Raw genomic sequence first — 21,678 nt, forward strand, 5'->3', positions numbered from 1 at the left:
GAGGGAAGGATGGAAGGAAGGAGGGGTGATTCCTTAGCCCAAACCATAGAACTAGCCAGTAACAGAATAAGGAGCATGCCTCTCGTTAGTCAGCAAACTCATTATGTCGTAACTCCCCTGGGCCTCTATCCTGAGGGCACTTCCGTCCATTCCCACAGGCCAGAGAGATGATAGTCTCATCCTCTTCCTCAAGTCGGGGACCAAGGGACCGTTGATCAAGAATGCCAACACATACATACATACATACATACATACATACATACATACATACATACAATTAAAAAGCCAACAGAAACCTATGTCAGATGCCCTTCCCCCAAAATAAGAAGAGCTGGCCGTATCCCCCCAGGGCAATTCTTACTCATTTACTTTGCATTTGGCTCAATGATGGGAGATAAGCCTGAATGTGAGATTCATCTCCATGCATAGCTTCTGCTAGCGGACAGGTCTTGTGCTTAGCGACTCGGCTTCGCCCCTTTCCTTACCTTCATCTCACTCATTTTTCTCTTTGCTCAAAGAGTTGTCTGGGAAGTCACTCGAATCCTCTGGACCTAACAGCATCATGCCAGGTTTTCTTGAAGAGCTTTGTTAATGATGGTGATAGTGGTGGTACCGCTAATGATCGCAATATCAACAACAATAAAGAATTACAATAAGGACAGAAACAAACGCTAAGGAGGTGGAAGGGAAGACATCCTTGAAAATAAAGCACCGAGTCATGAGCGTCCCTTTTATGCTCAGTAAGATTACAGTCCTGTCTACTATTGTCCTGAAGCTGACGGTGGCAATATCCTCTGTACCTCGGAGTGACAACCCTGAGCAGCGCAAGAGGGAGCAGTTCTGAAGAGCAGTTTCGCGTGGGTAGGGCACTGGGGAGGTTGTCGTCGTTGCCTGCCAGGATCCACTGCTTTATCATAGACACAAGCATCATAGCTTTGTTAGGCTTCCCCCTCCCCCCCCCCCCAGCACCTGTGAAGCTTGCTGGCAGCACCTGTCTCAGTACTCGGGGACCCTCCTCCAAAGACCCTCTTCTTTGGCTCAGCAGCAGCTGGCTCCAGGCAAGCTCCTATAACCCAATGGTATTGGGTATTTTTTTTTTAAATCATTTTAAAACAGCTAATTCCTTGGCTCCCTTCACCTGGTAATTACAAATCAGAAGCTATCGTTATCTTGAAGCAACCACGATTACTTCTCATTTCCTGACCTCTGTATGGTGAAAATATGTCATTATTTGAGGCAATAGAATCTGGTCTCTTCAAGTAAGTGACCTACATATAACAGATAAACTGCAGGAGAAAATTAGGTGTTACCTCGATGGAGAGAGTACAGTAAATGTCACTTACTCTTATTAGTATTTATCATCTGGGAAAGTTGCGACCATGGGCCTTGCACCTCATGGAAATGTAGAGACAGAAAATCTGGCTTGAGGTAGAGAAGCCTGTGAGAGAAAAGCAGACGCGCACACTCTCCCAGGTACCTTGGCATCTTAATCTGCAAACCATCAATCTAAGCTGCATTGTGTGAAGATGGGTTTTTAACCTTAATAGAATACAGCCTGACTTTAAGTGGTAGTAGGCATGCAGAATTAATTGCTATGTGAACAATTTCCTAAGCATTGTTAATTGTGTTTCCGGTGGTTAATTGTTTCTCCCATCCCCACTGTCAAACTCAGAACTTTCCTGTCAACAGCCCTTTCTCTCCTGCAGAGCTGCGATGAATGTGGCAACAGTCATCAACCTGTGCCCATGGAAATGCCAGACAGACAGGGCACAGTCATTGTTTGTGTGGGAAATGTACAGGGGAATGGGTTCCTTATTTATTTACAAGTGAAGCATTTCTTAGATGAGGGCCTGGAAAGAAGTCAGGTGTTCCCCCCCACACACACACACACATACACACTTGGTAACAATAAAACCAGGATCCATTAGGAATAGATAAGGACATTGGGTTTTCTAAAATCACTCTCGGTATCTGCACAGGCTAAGTAACAAGACCGGAAGGCTACCTGGAGGCAGAGGCATACATGGAAATCGACCTCTGAATGCATGCATGCTTGTCTCCTGAGAGCAAGTGCTTATGGGAATCTCATCTGTGTCTCATGCCATACTTGGAGAAACTGCATAATGCTGTGTTTGTTTTGCTTGGAAAAGGCTCTACCACTACTACACATGTGTACACACACTCATGCACGCATGAGAGAGAGAGAGAGAGAGAGAGAGAGAGAGAGAGAGAGAGAGAGAGAACCGTAATCATTTTCCCAATGTGCTAAAAAGATATGCACTTGTCATGAAGACAGGGAAAAAGAAAGAATTATTTATATATATATATATATATATATATATATATATATATATATATATACATTCAAACTTTGGCACAGTTAGGTGGGCATGCTCTAAGTGGGCGGTGAGATTGTAGCACCTCTCACTGTGGTGGCATTTCAGGGCCGGTCAAATGGAAGCAGTGCAGCCTTGGTTTTGAACTCGACTCACATCTTGAGTAGCTGGGTGAACCCAACCTTTGCCAGTGCACCTGTCTAAAAGCATTCATGTCAGATGTGTGGCCAAGCAGGCGAGTGATGAGTGACCCCCATCCTGAAAGACAAGACCTATATGCAACCTCCCTCCTCTACTTCCCACAAGGGGTGCTGCCCCTGAGGCTGGGAACTGCTACAAAGCAGAGACAGAAGCTCTTGGATTGCCACTTTCTGTATTTTAGCTAATCCTGACGGCCTGGGGCAAGCCATTTTTGAACTGCAATTTCCTTAAAAGGCAGTCGCTTGGAAAAAGGCACCTGGCCCTCCCCCTTGACATTTGCATTGCTGAATTATCTATTCATATTTTCATTACTTTGTCTCTCCTGCAGCAATGCATCTGCTCGGACTCAATTGGCAACTCCAGCCGGCAGATGGACACACCTTTAACAATGGCGTAAGGACCGGCTTACCAGGAAACGATGATGTGGCAACAGTGCCATCTGGAGGCAAAGGTGAGGTTACAGCTGCTGCTTGCCCTATTGAGGTCACAGGAAAAGTCAAGGCTCTTGCCAGCTGCTTCAGGTTTTTTAATCCAAGTCTTAAAAGGCATGCAAAAGAAAAAAAAAGGAAAAGAAAAAGAAAAGGAAAAGAAAGAAAGAGAAAGGGAAAAAACTACTGCCTTTCATAGGTGCCCCGTTTAAAAGCTGGTTGCTGTTCCTGTCTGTTAGCTGTGTTTGGCTAGAATCACTTGGATCTGGCAGAGCGCCTGCTCCAAGCAGTGTGCATACCTATGCTATCTACAGCAATTGACTTGATGTAGCATGCTTGAAAGCATTGCGAGGCCTAAGCAGAAGCAGCAGCAGCAACAGCAGCAGCTGGAGGAGCAGCAGCAGCAGCAGCAGCAGCAGCAGCAAAAACCTGCCTGATCAGAAAGCAGGAAGCAGCTGGCAGTACAAGCCACCAGCCTGGGTCCCTCACCCACAAGGAGAGATACAGCCTCCCTGGGGAGTAGTCTCGCCTGGCTTGCCTTGAAAGAGACAGAGCTGTTCTGCTTTGGAGGAGAATAGAAAGGAGTTTTGACAACTCGGCAACAAAGCTTCCCTTTTCAGGCCGTTGAGGAGGACAATAGGAATGTTCATTGAGGCAATCAGAGGACTGTACTCGGGGAGAAAAATAGGTGCTAACAAGGTGCTAAAAAAGCGGAGAGAAAAAAACAGAGCCATGGGGAGGTGGGGACAAGAGCAATTAAAAGACAAGAGCAGCCAATGGCCCAGCTAACAGGGCTGGCATTAGGTAATTTCGGTGGCAGTTTGAGTGATTCCGATGAAAAATCACATAAGCCAGGGATTGTATCAAAAGAACTTCTCCAAACAGAATTTTTCAGTCCATTTCTTAGTCACCAGCACAGAGAGAGAGAGAGAGAGAGAGAGAGAGAGAGAGAGAGAGAGAACACCACAGGAGTATTTCAAAGAGAAAGGGTATCTATCACGTGTCCAGCATAACATAGTATAACTTGAGCTCCAAGAGCAGAAAACTCATCTCTGAGAAATTCAGGCCCAGAACTGATCCAAAGGAATCAGGATAGGCACAAACTTGAATTCGGGTCTGTGTAATGTGCATCTTTGGACAGGATGTGGACTTTTCCTCTGTCTGTACTTTCTCCTGAGGAAACCAGAATTCCTCAACCTTGGGTGTGTATTACTTACCCTAATTTGCTAATGGTCCTTAAATCTTTCTCCCCAGGGCTGTCCTACACCTTTGGGTATGACTCCTCAGCCTTTTCATCCAGTCTTTTAGAATCACTATTCTAATCTGTCATAATCATAACACTAAATCACCTTTAAGTAAGCATGAACAATTTTTATCTAAGGATGAAATGATACGCTTCCCATTATTGAGTAGGTGAAACTAGATCTCAAAATAAAGACTCCATTTCATCCTAACTGACCATGTTCTGCTTTAACTGACCACAAAGCCCAGAGCCAAATTTATTGCCCTCAGATTTGAAATCTGTTCACCTCCAGTGCTCGGCCTCACGCCTTCCTTTTTTCCTTTACAACAGTGGCTCTCATTTTTGCCCCTTGGGAGACATTTGGCAATGACTGAAAAGGTTTTTTGTTGTTGTTGGTGGTGGTGGTGGTGGTTTTTTTGTTTTGTTTTGTTTTGTTTTGTTTTTTGTCATAATTGGAAGAGGTGTAACTAGTGGGTTAAGGCCAGGAGAGCTGTTAAATGACAGCCAGTACACTGGCTAGCTCCCTAAGGTAAAGAATTATCTCAGTTAGAAGGACCAATAGGATGGCTCTTAGAAGCGCTGCTTCATGGAGTCTCTGTACATTTAACCATCATTGGTCTTTAGCCCACAAGTCAACAACCCATCCTTTCAGACACACATTAGAATGCACATTTGAAAGTGAAGGAGCAGATTATCCCATCAGGCAGAGGGTGTGGAGACAGGAGGGTTCTGAAGTTGTATACAGATGCTTTTGAAATAGTAGCCTTCACCCCGGGACACAGGGATCTTCACAGATCACCAGAAATGAAAACAGCCCCTTTTTCTTTCGTCCTTATGCTCCATTTCCCGACCCTTCTTCCCTTCAACATTCCACACCATCACAGCCAAACAACTGAGGAAAACTCCCCTTGGAGACCAAGTCTTAGGAACACTCGTCTCTAAGGCAGTGGTTCGCCACCTTCCTAAATGCTGGGACCCTTTCGTAAAGTTCCTCATGTTGTGGTGACTCCAACCATAAAATTATTTTCTTTGCTACTTCGTAACTGTAATTTTGCTACTGTTATGAATCACCACGCTATAAGTATTTTTGGAGATAGAGGCTCGACAAAGGGGTTGTCACCCATATGTTGAAAACCACTGCTTCAAGCTAACAAATAAAGACATTTTTTTCATTGTGATCTGGGGAGACCAGAATCTTAGGCTTTTCTACGTGCTTTAAAATGTAGAGTGCAACTGTATAACATCACTGGCTTTGGTATCTTCCAGATGAGTTATGGGAAAGGGAGGCTGTTTGCTACTGTGGTGTCCTGAGAGTTTTGCCCATTGGTCTTTATAAAAAGGGTGAAAGTTCAAAATTGTCTTAAAATAAATTAAAACTCAATACCTTTGCTTTCCAAATGCCAAAAACAGCTCTCTCTGGTGATGACCAAAGATGCTGGATTGCCTCTTTGAGCTGAAGGGAAATCTTGTAAAATGACAGGAACGATTGTTAATGTCCTTGAGTGACTTGAGATTTGAATTTCTGGACCTAGTGACCTCCCCGTTCCTCACTCACCAATTCCATACATTTAGATAACCCAAATCAATTCCCATCGACCACTTCCCCACTGTTTCAAAGAGACAATCAAGACATATTGGCAATAAGTTAATTAAATAACACCCCCTCAATTTTTTTGTGGTATAGGATAATCCTTCACTCCGATGTTTTAATCAAGATTCACCACACATTGCCAGGGAGGTTAATCTTATTAAGCAATTACTGGGTAAGTATCCAGCAGGAGCAAATTAAAATGTAAGCAAAACACAAGCATGTGAGTCCCATCTAAGATGGTCTATCGATAGCGATTTCATTAGTTGGTCTTCAGAAGTATTTACATTGTGCAGGTTTGGGAAGAAGTCTAATAGACAGGACTGCCTCCACACTGATAGGTAGTGGAAACAGAGCTCTCCGTTCATTAGTTAGCAGAGTGTTCTTGGGGCTGCGTCTTCCTCTTCTTTATCCATTTACAGTTGTTCCTAGCTTATCCCCCTCCCCCCTACACTCTCTTTCAATTAAACTTTACCGTGGATGGTCTGGGTTTCCACATTGAAAAGAAGTTGTACTTGGACTGCCAGAATCACTCACCGTCTCGTGTGTATTTCTATGTTCAGAGGAATGAACTCATACATCTTCATTAGAGGGACACGGAGTGCTTTTTCTATAGATCTGGGCTTAGATAAGCCTTGAGAATGAAGATTCGATATAGTATTCTGACCCGGTCAGATAGCATAAAGGGGTCCAGCTTGATTGCCTGGACCCAGAAACAAGGTACACAAGAGCTTTGCCAGACATGTCACTGGCTCTGGGTTTGCGCACTGATCTTAAGAAAGAATATACTCTCAAGTAGAATTTCATGGATCATTCTCAGAATCCATCAGTCATTTTACCTTCCTGGTGTCCTCTGTGTCACTGAGGTTAGCAAACTATATCTCATGGACCAAATCTGCCTGACCACCCGCTGTGATGATAGTTTCTGTTGGTGCATAGCCATGCCCATCGAACCGTGGAGGCAAAAAGGTGCAGCAGACTGTACAGCCTACAAAGACAAAAGTATTTGCAATTTTATCCTTTAATAAAAAAAAATGTTGATCATTTCCAAACTCATTTCTGCTTCCCAAGATCCTTTCCAATACCCAAAGTATGGGTATTACAAGGTCCCAAATCTCTGTTTCTCTTCATCAAGCGCAGCTTATGTACTCTTCCTGACTCTCCTTGAAAAGTCCTGTAAACCAGTGCAGAATACTGGCATTGATCTGGCTGAACACAAACACTGGTTCCATCCCTATGTGATACGTTGACCTTATTTATTTGAGATGCTTATCCATTCCCAGCCTTCAACTTCTCGTCTGAGTAATGGCATTCCTTCACAAGCTTGTGGTCCAGCATGAGATAATCCTTGCAGGACACTGTTGTGATGCCATGCACCAGACAAACAATCTGTGAATCTCTGTCATCATTAACGTCACCCTCATGTCTCTCAGTTGACCCATTTAATGCATCTCTACAGGCTGCCACCTCCTATGAGATGCTGGGCTGTCCAAAATGCAAGGCTGCTTTCAGAATGGCAAGACATACAATACCACTTCATCTCCCTTCCTTTACCATGTAAGAATTAACACAAGTCCCAGGTGAGGCTTTTGCCCCACACATTTACTGGATGAGAGCAATAGCAAACAAGACTTCCCATTCCAAGGGGCCAATGTGTAAGACAGGCTGGCCAGATCCCCAAGCATTATTTGTCTCCTGCAGCTTTGAGCTCCATCACTGTCAGCCTGCCTGTTTTAAGCCCTACCATTCTCGGTTTATAACTCAGCTGTAAACATTTATTTGTGCCTGAAGCACATTTCTTTCCTACCCTTTGGAGAAAAAAAAATCAGAATTTCCAGATGGTATGCAAGTTGGAAAAAATGGCAAAGACTGTTATTCTGTTTAGAAACATGTTTTTCTACACTTGCCCTTTCAGCAAAAACTTCATAATGATTTTTACTCGTTGGCTTAATGCGTGGTACCAGGAGCCAGATTCGCGGGGATGTTGGTAATTCTTCCTCTGGCTCCCGTCATTCAGCTTCTTGACGCACACAGCTCAGGGTTTCAAATGATCACGTCTCTGCATGGGACTTTTCCAAACTTGGTGATGTTCCCAGAAGGACAAGGGGTCAAACATCACCTTATAGCATAACTATTAGTCTAGTGGCTTCCGTCAATGCAATTCCTGTCATGTTTAGAGTGTTGACCTACCTGTCATACAGCTGGGTACCAAGTACATATGTCACAAGGATGGATTTCTGATCCTACCTCAACTTCATATAACCTGTTCCTCCTAGCATCACACAGGCTTGATGTGGGTACAAATAATCCAATCATCTTTCTACCTACGCGCTGAATTTGCCTTTTCTCCCCTTGGCTATCCTTCTTTCTCAGGTTCCATATATCCAGAGCTCTTCTCCTTCTGGAATCTCTTTTCTGGAGATCCTCTGTACATAGTGTGGGTTCTGAAATGCAATCTACCTAATAGATTAACTTAAGTGACATGGGGTCTCTTAGCTTCCATCAAGCCTGGTTTTCCCATCAGAATAAAGGGGGAAAGCACCAAGCAATCAGATCAAGTAGTAGCCGGTAGCTCCTCTGTACATCTAGCTATCATCAACAATACTAATAAACCAAGCAGCATATCAAAGCAAAGTGAGTTCACTGAAGGGTCAGAGGTATAAATATTTGACAAGAAGCAATGAAAAAGTCAATGTTTTTATCTTAGGCAATATGCAAAGGCCATATACTGTCCCTAGACCTGAAGGATTTTATAAGAATAATCATCGCTGCATGGTGTTGTGAACACCATACACGGCAGCGGGGTCTCTCACTCTGGGAATCCCTTCCGGAGAATAGCAATGCAGTGATAAAGGAGAGGCTGTTGAAGCTAATGACAGCCCAGACCAGCTGTATTTCTTAGCCGCTAATCTGAGGTCCTTACAGGATCACTTCAGTTACCCCTTGGTTAAACGGACACCTCAGATGGTTGTTCTGATGCCCAAATAAATGGAAGTGAAGGGTAATGACTGAGGCAATCTTCTGAATTCAACTTTATTTGCAATAGATAAAAATATGTGAAGCAGAATAATCTGCAAGGCAGATTTATGTGGAGGAGCCTCCGGAGCTCAGGGAAGTTAGGAAGTATTAATATGAGGTCTCATTTCCCTGGTATAACTAGGAGACCGTTCTCTTTATCACTTGTTTGGGAAATAACTTCCCTGTTTCCATAAATGAGTTATGGTAACATGTTCTGAAATTATTAGTCCTAATGCAGCTGTGGAAGACTGTCATTTCGCCCAACATCAGTCTTATTTAACTGGTTGAAGTTTTAGGTACACGTCTCAGAAGTAGGCAGTAGTTCCCCATTTACATGAGCGATCGTCCGTGGAGTGATAGAGTTGATGATCGTGTAAAATTGATCATCAGAGTCTTACTTCAGAAACACCGCAAATCTCACTGGTAGGCTGGGGATGTGCTATCCAAAACTGCAGAATCTCAGACATCTGCCTCTTGGGAAAAATGGCCACCATCTCCATCCTTCACCATGTGGCACATAGACACGTCTCCAGGGGAGGTCCTAAATCTGGAAGGCAAAGGCTGGACCTGGCCTGTTTGACAGAATGTCTTTCCCGGACATTGTCCAACACCCAGCCACACTGGGCCCACTTACGTATGACCCTGAACTTCAGGCTGCCAGGACTATTGGAATGTGGGGTGAGAATATGTATGGCATACATCCTAGCTCTGTGTGGACCAAAGTTTATCAAGTAGCAAAGTAGATGCTTGATAAATATTTATTGCTTGACTATAAGATGACCCAGCCAAATGCTTAGGATGTTCATCCATCACTGTTAACTAAGTAAAGTCTGGCTGCCCTTCACTCAGGCAGGTGCACAGAGCTGCTCACCCGAGAAGCAGCTGGAGCCATTTGGAACCACCAGACTTGTAGCTGTGATTGCTCTGGCCCTCATATTTTAATATGCATGACCTATGCACTGCCCCTGCCAGGCTGCAAGCATACTGGCTGTTCATTGAACATTGATTTCAACTGCTCTGGAAAATGGCTGTGGCTTCATAAAGCCCCACTCTGGCCCTTGGGCCTCTTTTATTAACTTTGCCTACTCTGGGCAGTCTATATATGAAATGATACTATTACAAGTCAAGCCTTCAAATCTGAGATCCCAGTTCTAGCTGACTTAAGGGAATGCAGTGACAGACAGGATGTAAAGATGTAGAAACACCAACGTGTCTACAATACGTTATTGGTTGAATCTACAGAAGTCTGTTATTCAGATGGAAAGACAGAATCAGACAAGGGTGGTGACCAGCCCAGAGGCACAAAGATGGTAATTCCTGATGCTGACATTCACATCTGGGCCTGACCAGCCCTAGAAAGCCTCCATGAGACCTCTGAACCTCTCCATGTGAGGTTGTCCATTCTGTACATAGAGGTCAAATCCTGATGGTTAGAGTTTTCTTACTACCTGTCTCTCCATGGTATTCCTTTAGGGACCAGCCATGTTCTTATGGAAGAGCTGTATGGCTGGGGAGAACCTTTGTTCAAACCTTCACTTGTGGGGTCCAGTCTGGCTTTGGTGTTATCTCTTTGCTCTAGGAGAACAGTAGAGATGTGTGTTCCCAGACACTGGCCCAGATCACATGGTCCACTAGATGGGTCTCCATGCAGGCTTCAGCAATTAATAGTTTTTACATCTTTCATCCCTTCTTTTATTGTTTTTAAAACTGCGACTTTTAGTATACCCACTTCCATGATTTTTGAAATAGTAGAAAAAAAAATCTCCCTTTTACTATAAAGAACATTATGGCGAGCACTGACAAATTCGACTAAGGTCTGTGGACTAAACATTCATTGCATGGTAGCAAGGTTCATTTGGGAGGTTTCATGACTTCACTGTGCTTCTTGAAAAGATTGCCCCTGATTTAAGATGAACACATGCAAGTATGTAAAGGTAAAGGGGGGGGTGTTTATAACTGATTCTCAATGTTTTTAAGAAGGAAAAAAACTACACTCAGAGAGAGAGAGTGAGAGAGAGAGAGAAACAAAGAGACAGAGGAGAGAAAGAGACAGAGAGAGAGAGGGAGAGAGAGAGGAGAGAAAGAGACAGAGGGAGAGAGAGAGAGAGAGAGAGAGAGAGAGAGAGAGAGAAACAGAAACAGAGGAGAGAAAGAGACAGAGGGAGAGGGAGAGGGAGAGGGAGGAGAGAAAGAGACAGAGGGGAGAGAGAGAGAGAGAGAGAGAAACAGAGAGACAGAGGAGAGAGAGACAGAGGGAGAGGGAGAGAGAGAGGAGAGAAAGAGAGAGAGAGAGAGAGAGAGAGAGAGAGAGAGAGAAAGAGAGAGAAAGAGAGAGAAAGAGAGAGAAAGAGAGAGAGACTGTCATCTTTCAGTGTCTTGGGAGAACTGGTCCAGTCTTCTCCAGATACCAAAAATCTGTGGGTCTCCAAGGTCCTTATATAAAATGGCACGTTGTTTGCATAATGTAGGCGTATCCTTCCCTATGTATTAAATCATTTACTGTAGGGAATCTCAATGAAAGGGTGGCTAACGCGCATGTTTAGCACAGAAATAATTCTCTTCAGATAGTTTTTACTTCTATTTAATTGAATCCACATATGTAGAAATCCCAGATGTAGAGGGCCCACTGTATGCATACATATACGTGCACATATGGAAAAAGAAAATGATGCTAAAACTAATGTGTATAAAGTCTACAGAATCTGGGTCAAAGGCTACAGAAATTCCGTGTAGCACTTGAAATTATTTTAAACCTAAAGTTACTTTAAAACAAGAATTTTATGTATGAATGTATGTATACATATATACCTACAGAGAGAGAAGGTTTCACGAAACCATCATTCAGTTACAGACTTAGGGTAAACAGTTTTGAAGGTTTCATTTTACTATCTGTACGGCTATTCTTGACTGTCAGCTCTGTAGAGATAGTGCCTCTATCAGATTTGCCTACACGCATGCCTGGGGGTGAGGCATGCTCTTGAGTGATAATTGATGAAGGAGGGCTCCTCCCACTGTCGGCGGTGCCATGCCTGTGACAGTGGTCCTGAGTTGGATAAGGAAGCAGGTTGAGTAGAACCACTAACACACCAGTAAGCTGCTTTCTTCCTTTGCTCCTGCCCCTGCTCCCACATGAGTTCCTATATGGACCTCCATCAAGACTGGCCTGTGACCTGGATGCATAATCCAGATAAACCCTTTCTTCCCCAAGTTGCTTTTGGCCAGGGTTTTATCACAGCACCAGAGGGAGAAAAAGCCTATAACACTGTCTACAAGTGAAAGGAGCTTACACCAAGGCCACTGAGTTTGTTAAAAATTCATGATGCCTGTAAACCAACTACAAGCATTTTCTGATGGTCCCCTTTCTATTCTGCTGATGGGCACCCACCCCAGCCATGTACGCACTCCTACAACTGCTCTTGACTTGTTTAAGGAATGACTCCTGTAACCTGCTCTACAGAGCGGGAAGGCTAGGAATGCCATTTCACTCATCTCTAGAGAAGGCATCAAGACCCTGGGAGCTAGACATCCTAAAGCTGTGATTAGAAATAATGATGTGGGCTCAATTTAGAACAGTTTATTCCCATCGATCCTTCTGCAAAGGACTCAAGGTCATTGAGTGCCAGGGCCAGGACCCTTAGCTTTATGATTCTTTATCTTCAAAGCTTCCCACTGCATCCCAAGTTTCCTGGCATATTTGTTTATTAATTAGACTTTGTAGGAAAGATACACCAGAACTCTACTCTCAGTTCTCCCAAATGGTCCACAAGGAAGGTTCTTTAAATAGCAAATTCCATATTGAGTTCTCAAAAGGTAATTTTGTCAAAAAAAAAAAAAAAAAAAAAAAAAAAAAAAGTTCAGCTTACATACAAGTCTTCAAAGTAAATCTTCCTCAAGGCTCTTCTGTCACCCAACTGTCAGAGGGCTCTGCTGAAAATTACCCACCAGATGGGCAGGTGGCGCTGATGCCCATTCAGGAGGAGTGGTGCAGACTGATACAAGGGGAGGGGAGGGGGGACAATTGGCCCCACTCTGACCTGAAGGAACAGCCAGGAAGTACTGTGGAGGCCATAGCTCCACCTACAGGCAGCATCAGGTACTTCAGGCTGTGTCCCAGCAAAGTGAGACACAGAGGACCTTCTTAGGGCCAAAAGTTTAAGCTTATTCTTCTAACTAAATCTATGCCATACAAAATAAGATAGCCTCTAGACACGAGGGCACACACATACCTAGAGATCACGTAGATACAGAAAACGCCCTACCTTTTAAAAAGATTTTTTTAAGCTCCAAAAAGAAAGACAGATTTTCCTTCTTGTATGACGTTTTTCCATACCCTGTAACTGGCCTCGTTTATTATGCTATTACTATGTGCTGGGCCTGGTGCTATGCTCTTCTTTGTGGACACTTATTATTCCCACTGTATACGGTTTTCATCTTACAATAGAGGACTGGAGGCCCAGAGAGGTTAAGCAACTTACTGGAAGTCACACTGCATGGAAGCCAGGATTTGAGCCCTGTCCAGCTGCCCCTCCAGGATGACACATGAAGAAAGGAAACATCTAAAACACCGAGGGGTGTGGCTGCATAGTAGATAGTCTCTACACACTGACAGCTGAAGATGGTTTCCTAAGCACAGCTGTCTAAAATCAGGGTCCTGCATAAGAAAGGGGAGGGTGTTTCCATGACTCTAAAACTAGAGCTTCTTCTGGAGTTCTCCAGAGCAGCCGCTGTGAAAGCCGGCTCCCATCCATGTCTTCAGCGGGTTAGAATTTGTATAGGTTTCCAGAGGCCACCGCAGGCTGCTGGCTGCAGCAGATTGCAAGCCTGTGTTGCCCAGCCTGCCATCAACCTGCAGCTCTGAGGCCTGTAGATGTGAGGGAACATCTGTCACCTATCTATTAAGCTCTGAGATCAATTAAGCTTAGAGATAGAGCTTTGGTCTTCAAAGATCTTCCAGTGTCAACACATTCCCTCTCTTCTTACTCTGTGCTGCCGTTTGTTTTGATCACTGTCAAGGGCCCACAGATCTTCTTGTCCAGGGAGGTGGTTGCTGTTGTTGTTGTCATTGTTGTTGTCATTGTCATTATTGATATTGTTGTTATCATTGTTGTTGTTGTTATTGTCATTGTCATTCTTGTTACCGTTGTTGTTGTTGTTGTCATTGCTATTTTTGTCCTTGCTGTCATTTTATTATTGTTATTGTCATCATTATTGTTGTTATCATTGTTGTTGTCATCACTTGTTTGGTCATTGTTATTGTTGTCATTGATGTCATTGCTGTTGTTGTTGATGGTGTTGATGTTGTCTACATCATTGTTATTTAGTTTGTTATTCCTTTCCTTTCCTAATGGGTCCTTTTTGAATACAACATTTTGTCTACCCAAAGGCTTCAATTAGGGTAGAGAAACCTGACCCAAAAAGGCAAGATTTTTAAATAAAAGCTTTCAGTTTATAGCACTTGCGGCCTCTGTCCAACTTGGGAGAACAAATGTTTTCTCCCCGGACTCACCATGATTTCAGAAATCCCTCAAATTAACAAGCGTTGTTTGAGCTTTAGGGCCTTAGAAAGTAAGACTTACTTAGTGTCAGAAATGATTCTGAGAGCTTTCTGTGGATCAACTCATTGACTCCTCATAACAGCCCTATGAAACAAGGGCTAGTAGTATCCCCACTAGACAGACAAGGAAACTGAGGCACAGAAAGCTGGTACATTTATCAAGCCTCCAAGCTAAGACACGAGATGAGGCAGTCAGAGTCTGCTCTCATGCACTATCCCATGGGCCCCATTGCAGGTATGTGTTATTGCCTGCTGGACACAAAGCCAGCATTCAACCAGGATGCCTGACATACTAGTTACTCTGCGTCTATTGGTGCAAACCACTCAGGACTTCTCTGCACATTTCTTTTTGTCAGATAGGAACTTCCAAACTCCCCTGAGGAGACCATTGACTAGTTTCATTGGCCTCGGGGCCAGCTAGTCTAAGTCCCTATTGATCTACTACTGAGCTAAATAGAAATAAATAATTCTCCATAAAGCAGAGAGGGATGCCTTCATGTGTTCAAGTCATTCTGGTTTTACATAGTTTAGACATGGAAGACCTTCTGAATTCCAAAAAGTCACCTGCCTGTTTTATGGATGAGGAAAATTAGGTTAAGACCATGTAACAGTCTCTTCCTGATGCAGTTGGTTATAGCAACAGAGCCAGCTCTGCCAAGTCAGAGAGAGTCACTGTCTCTAAAGCCAGTCTTTGACAGTTCTAAAAGTTTTCGTGGACATCCAGTTCCTGTGTAGTGTGTAGGGACTATATACATGCTATACATATATAAATAGGCAGAGATGTTTGGGACTATCCATCTACTGCAGAACACTGAAGGAAACTTGGTCCAGCCTCCTTTGCCCGTGCTGAGGATGCTTGAAGTGCAGGACCACTGGTGTGATCACACTCCTAGAAAGGAACTGAGACAGAAATAACTTCTTTCTATGGTTGGTTTGGAAGCTCTTGAGAGCCACGAAGACGTTAAGATGTGAGTTGTTTATATTTCCTGCTGTGGTTGAATCCTTTTGCGGCCATCACAAATAGCACCTATGCAACCAAATTCTGACCAATGTGTTCTCTCACCATGGAGAAAGAGAAAATGATGATCCAAGATATAAATTAACTTGATTCTCTGGAGCAACTGACTCTCTGCTTTTCCTTTTCCTTGGTTGCAAAAGAGAGCACCTTCAGAAGTACAGGCAGAGAGCTAGCTTACTCTTAGGAAGCAGTCTTCTCAGCCTAGACTTTGCCAGTCAAGCATGCTGGTTCATGCTTGTAATCCCAGCACTTGGGAGGCTGAGGCAGGAGGATTGCTATGAGTCATGGTTAGCCTGGCCTTATATATGTAGTGAGTTCCATGCCAACCGAGGCTATAGAGAAAGATCTTGTCTCAAGAAAGGAGGAAGACAGAGGAGGGAAGGGGAGGGGAGGGGAGGGGAGGGGAGGGGAGGGGAGGGGAGGGGAGGGGAGGGGAGGAGAGGAGAGGAGAGGAGAGGAGAGGAGAGGAGAGGAGAGGAGAGGAGAGGAGAGGAGAGGAGAGGAGAGGAGAGGAAGAAAAGTAAAAAATTAAGGAAGAAAAAAGGTTTGTTTTTTTTGTGGGGTGTTTGTTTTATTTAATGAAACTATTATTCAAGGTCTTCAGAAGGCTGTGCATGGGCTATTGAAACTTTCAATATCGTAACAAAACAACGGAACAGATTTGTGCCAGTCTCAAGACAAAGAAGTGCCTTCTAAGGTGCTTCTATCCTTTCCTCTACCTTAAGGAAGGAGCCAATCCAGGGTCAGGTGGTATCTTTATTTCTGCTGGGTTACTGTATTTTATTTTTGGACTTAGGACTGGATTTTGTTCCACCTATCAGAGTAGGCTGGATTTGTTTATATCTGGAAAGAGTAATGAAAGGCTTCAAAAAAAAATTAAATGTGGCTCCAAGTTAACATATCAGTCTCCTTACCTCCTGGACATTTTAAGGTGCCAGTTGCCATGAGAACACAGACCACAAAATAAAGAAACCAGGGCTCATAGGGGCTCATAGAGACTGGAGTGACAAGCACGGACCCTGTATGGGTCTGAGCTAGGTCCTCTGCATATACCCTATGGTTGTGTAGCTTGCTGTCCTTGCAGTGGGAGTGGGGGTATCTCTGACTCTTTTGCCTGCTCTCAGGACCCTTTTCTTCCTACCAGGTTGCCTCATAAGGCCTTGACATGAGGGTTTGTGCCTGGTCTTATTACAACTTGTTATGCCATATTTGGTTGATATCCATGAGAAGCCTGCTTTTTTAAAAAAGGGAAATGGAAGATGAGTGGATCTGGGGGAGAGAGGAGGCACAGGGGGACTGGGAAAATGAGGGGTAGAGGAAGGGAAACTGTGGTCCGAATGTAACATATGAAAGAAGAAGAAAGAAATTACAAATAAAAATAAAGATGCCAGTTACAAGGGGGGAGGTAGGACTTCATGTCTGCTTGTCAGAGTCTAGCTCATACTATATTTTATCAGTAGAGATTAAAAATAGAATTCCTAAAAAGCACTGTGCCAGGGTCTCATGCCCTGGGGTATGAATTTATAGCTTTTTTTTGTTTAAATCCTCAATGTTTCAGCTGTCACTCAAAGAAAACGAGTTTAATCTTAATCTTGAAACAACAGCAACAAATTCTGGCATAAAACGAAATATGAATGTACTGTCAACTAATGTATACAAATGTCATTGACTTGTTGTCATTCCCGTGTTCCAGTGCCCTGGTCATTGAAAAACAGCAGCATAGACAGTGGCGAGGCAGAAGTCGGTCGACGGGTAACACAGGAAGTCCCACCAGGAGTGTTTTGGAGGTCCCAGATTCACATCAGTCAGCCTCAGTTCTTAAAGTTCAACATCTCCCTGGGGAAGGACGCCCTCTTCGGCGTCTATATAAGAAGAGGACTGCCACCATCTCATGCACAGGTATGGCCACACTTGAAGGAACCAAGTGGTTGACGTATACAGACGCATTGCTTTGTACCTACCAAAGTGCCTGTGATTAAAACATAGACAACCGCAAGGCTCTGGAGAAATTGGAACCTCCGTATATTCCTGGTTTCAAAATGGTGCCGCTGCTACAGAGTAAGGTTGGCATTTATTGGTTGCCAGGGAATGGAGACTGATTCCTAGCAGAACCACAACTTCTTCTTGGGTGTTGGAACTACTCTGAAATTAGCTGAAGTGGTGACATAGCAATGAATAAACTAAAACCACTGAGTTCTTTTTTTTTTTAAGTTAAATTTTTGTTACAATAATTATCATTGATTTTTAAAGTTGGGCCTAGTTCGATCAGCCTAGAAGTTAATTTGGGGGTGCTTTATGTTGAAAAGTCATTTCATCAAGGTCACACTGGGTAATGTATCCTTGTGTGTGGAAAGAGAACCGGTGTCCCGTGACGTCTCTCTGTGGTACCTAAGCTGAGCTCCTTGGGAAATGCATGGCAATATAAAGGGGAGACGATTGCCAGGGTTTGAGTGAGAGGAATAGACTGCCTTCTGGAACTCATATTCATCCCATCATGTCTGATTATTGTCACCATGGCCAGACTTTTCTCACTAGAATGGTAGCTATGCAGAGACATCTCTTCTTGCTCTCTTCTGTGGTACAAGCTTCGTAGCTGATGCAGGAACCTTTACTGACTTGTAGACTTGCCTCTTGGGATATATTTCATTATACGTGGACTGAACTAACACCTACCTAGCTTGAGTTTCTTTCTCAACAAGAATTGTATTTTCTGAGAAAAGTCACATTTTCCCTACCTCGTTTGCCTCAAATCTAGCAAAAATATGAAGTACCTTAGGAAGCATGTTGTGGAAGGAAAGTACCCAGATGTCCAGTCAAAGCTGGCTTCGAAATGTGTTGGAAAGATATTCATCTAGAAAATTCTATTGGAAGAAATTAAGGCTTTAACATCATTGACAAACAGGAAGCAGTCAGGCCACCCTATCCTTGTCTCACAGCAGACATTGTTAATCGATGATAGCACTTTTCCTCACTGAGCCTAGTACACAAATACCTCCCCACAGCTCTCAAGGCAGTCACTACCAATCGACCAGTGTTGGCTCTTAAGATGAAACTTATTTGCAATCCTATCTTTATAGCTTGCAATAATCAATATAAAGACTCTAAGGGCTATTCCATTTTTTGAGCAGGGGAGGGCTGTGTAGGTTTTTATTACCATACGTAGTGCATGCTATTGGGACCAATATGTAAAGTGATAATCAGTGAGACCTCCATCCATCCATCCAGAAAAAAACATTTGTTGGGCTAGGCACGGATTATCCAGAGATGAGTGAACATTGTCTCTGACCAAGCAGACAGCTGCTCTACAAGGAGACTCTCAGTCCAAAGAAAGAGGAATTCAGCTGAAGGGAGTCCCCGAGGCAACTCCAGAACGGCTGGCCAGGCAGCAGGGTGCTATGCTGGGAAGTTGTTAGGTGGTGTCCTTGACCTTCAGGCTCCACTGGCTCGAATGTGGTGTAAGGAAGAATTTATAGTGTCAAAATCTGATTATCGGCATGATTTGGGGGATGGAAGAACATGCCTCTAGGCACATCTGAGCATAACCTTCCTCTCAGCTAGCCAGCTGCAAGGAGCCATGCTAGGGAAAAATAATGTTGCCTCTTCACGTCATTCTCTGGCTCTGTTGTTCCCCTTTGCCTTGCAAGCCCTGGATACCAGAGCCTGGGAAAGTCATGATTACAGGAAGACAGTATGACAGCCTTGCAACTGAGTGATGGCAGACAGCAGCTACAGACACACTCCACTCCGTTTTCCCGCTGTTCTGACATTCAGGACTCCCGTCCTCAATGACAATGTCTTTTCTTCTTTTGTGGCCACACCACACTGTCCATCTCCTGCCAAGCTCGTGATTGTTCTAGCGATGTCCTCTCAAAATAGCTCGACTCCAGGGACAGCCCCAGCATACACTTCAAGGGAAAGGAAAGGAATAACAAGGAGCTGATAGGAGCTGGGATTTCAGTCTAACTGCCAGTGTAGAAACACAGGGTGTGTTAAGGGGGTCAGGTAAGCATAGCGCAGTATGGAAGCCCAGAAATGCACAAGACAGGTACACTATCAGGGCAGTGCTTTAAAAGGCAGGGAGAAGGGGAGAAAGCTACTCCTTGCACATTCCTTATATCCCCTCCCTGTCATTACATGCACTCATGTCCATTTGATGAGCTACATTTCCTAGAGGAGACAGGGCTGAGCTCTTTGCAGGGATAGGCGACTAACACACATCTCAAGCTATTATAGAATTTTCCATTTCTATTGGCATATCCTATCAAGGAACATAAGTTCTATGGGGATTGGCAATCTAGCCAAGGTGACTCATTTGAGCTGGAGAAAGAGAAAGGAAGGGAGGGGAGAGGGGATGAAATTCCATTGACTGTGTTGCATGAAATGGCCATGTTTAAATTTTATAGAGTATCTTGCTCTGACCAAGAGCCTACAAGTTTAGTACCCTTGTCCAAGGATATTAAATACAGACAAGAATCTTTTTTTTTAACCTGTTTAAATTTCCCAAGATTCAGAATTGGTCCCAGCTGACTTTTTCTCAGACTGGCTTTTTATAAAAGATACAGAAGCAACCTGACATAAGAGCAGGAGTCCTGCAATTTAGGCAAAGAGCTTCTGGGCAGAGACAGGACAGTGGCACAAAGGCAGGTCACCAGAATGTATCCCTAAGTCCATCTTACCTTTACTGTCTCTTTTGCCTGAATTACCCTCCCCACAACATCGTTGTGGTTATATAATAATAGACAGAACAACGCAGTGAAGATGTGGAAATAGTAGGTATTTCATTGAACTTCAACATTGAAAACTGAGATAGAATAGCACTCAACTTGAATGTGCAAAGCCCAGGGTTCTCTTTCCAGTACAATTACCTCCAAAAGCTCTCGCTCTCTCTTGCACTCTCTCTGTCTGTCTCTGTCTGTCTCTGTCTGTCTCTCTGTCTCTGTCTCTCTGTCTCTCTGTCTCTCTGTCTCTCTCTGTCTCTCTCTGTCTCTCTCTGTCTCTCTCTCTCTCTCTCTCTCTCTCTCTCTCTCTCTCGTGTGTGTGTGTGTGTGTGTGTGTGTGTGTGTGTGTGTGTGTGTGTGTTATAAAACCACTGCTACAGACAGGTAATTATACAAATATGGGGTTTAAAACTAAAATTAATTTTCTCATTATTTCTTCTTACTGAAGAACAAACTATGTTTACATTGCCAAAAAAAAAATTCAAGAAACAAAAAGAAGAAGAAAGTAAAAATACTCATAATTTGAAGTAGTCCCCTTTGGCTAAATGTTTATATGTGTTTGCTCTGGCAAAGCGTATCCGTTGCAGTTTTTAAAAAAGAAAATCTGACAGTCCCCATGGCTTAAAATAGCAAATGCTGTTTCTTGCTCAGTCTGGTAATAGGTGACTTTCTACCAAGGAAGACTGTGACCTGCCCCCACTCCCACCATGGAGATAGCCATCAGCAATGCTTGAACATACTTGTGGTCATCACAGCTAAGAGATTGCTACGTATCCTTGGGCAGAGACCAAAGCTACTTTTGAACCCCCTCCTTGGTGCTGGATTGCTTATAGCACAGCCCCCTACGAAGAATTATCTCACTACAAACATCAGCACTGAGATTCTGATCCACACTTCATGTGTCCATCTTTAGTTAATAAAGACTTTGTTCTGTGTCCTCTTCTGATTAAAGGACAGAGACCTATTGCCCTATGCAAGGCCAGTTCACCATAGCAAAGGAAGTGGAAGTGGGAAAGTGCACTCATTCTTAAAGAATTATGTGGCACATGAAACCTAAGCCCCTTCTCTTATTACCCAAGTCACATCCTAGCAGTCGGCAATGGTCTGGGAAAAGGAGGGCCAGAAATATGAATGAAAAACCATAGTGAGTCCCACTCACAATACAGTGACAGTCCCAGTGGCTGGTCTGTGTACAATCCTACAAATAAACCCTTATGGACCGAATTTGTTTGCTAGATTCTCCTGAGAGCACACTCCATACCTACATGGGACAGCATTGTGTCAATGGCTAATTCATTTACTTCTCTCTTCCATAAGTTCGTTCTTACCATTTCTCAAACACTGCCAGTTGGAAAGGATGCTACTCCTGTGCTTTAAATGCAGCATTTTTTTACACCCTACATTGCATTTCTTTTTAAGACACAGTGAAGAAAATAAATCAGTCTTGAACTACCAACTCAAATTCTTATGGGGATGGTGTGTGTACAGCTGAAGCTGGCTGAATCTTGCCAAATATTTGAAATCCTACAAATTGTGTCAGGTTTGCTGAACCCTGGTTTAAGCTACAAAACAGA

General features: G+C 43.6%; 1 protein-coding gene across 11 annotated transcripts in view; it reads left to right on the plus strand.

The window, feature by feature from the left end:
* Tenm2 (teneurin transmembrane protein 2) overlaps positions 1-21,678 on the plus strand; it is a 1,226,193-nt gene that overhangs the window by 1,010,288 nt on the left and 194,227 nt on the right. For 9 of the 11 annotated variants that reach the window (XM_034506844.2, XM_076937036.1, XM_034506845.2 and 6 more), the window contains 2 exons: positions 2,866-2,988; positions 17,080-17,285. In XM_034506844.2, the coding sequence (XP_034362735.1) occupies positions 2,866-2,988; positions 17,080-17,285 (329 nt within the window). The remainder of the gene's footprint in view (positions 1-2,865; positions 2,989-17,079; positions 17,286-21,678) is intronic. The other 2 variants (XM_034506847.2, XM_076937038.1) reach the window with 1 other exon arrangement.

Source organism: Arvicanthis niloticus, chromosome 6 (genome assembly GCF_011762505.2).
Source record: "Arvicanthis niloticus isolate mArvNil1 chromosome 6, mArvNil1.pat.X, whole genome shotgun sequence".
Classification (NCBI taxonomy): domain Eukaryota; kingdom Metazoa; phylum Chordata; class Mammalia; order Rodentia; family Muridae; genus Arvicanthis; species Arvicanthis niloticus.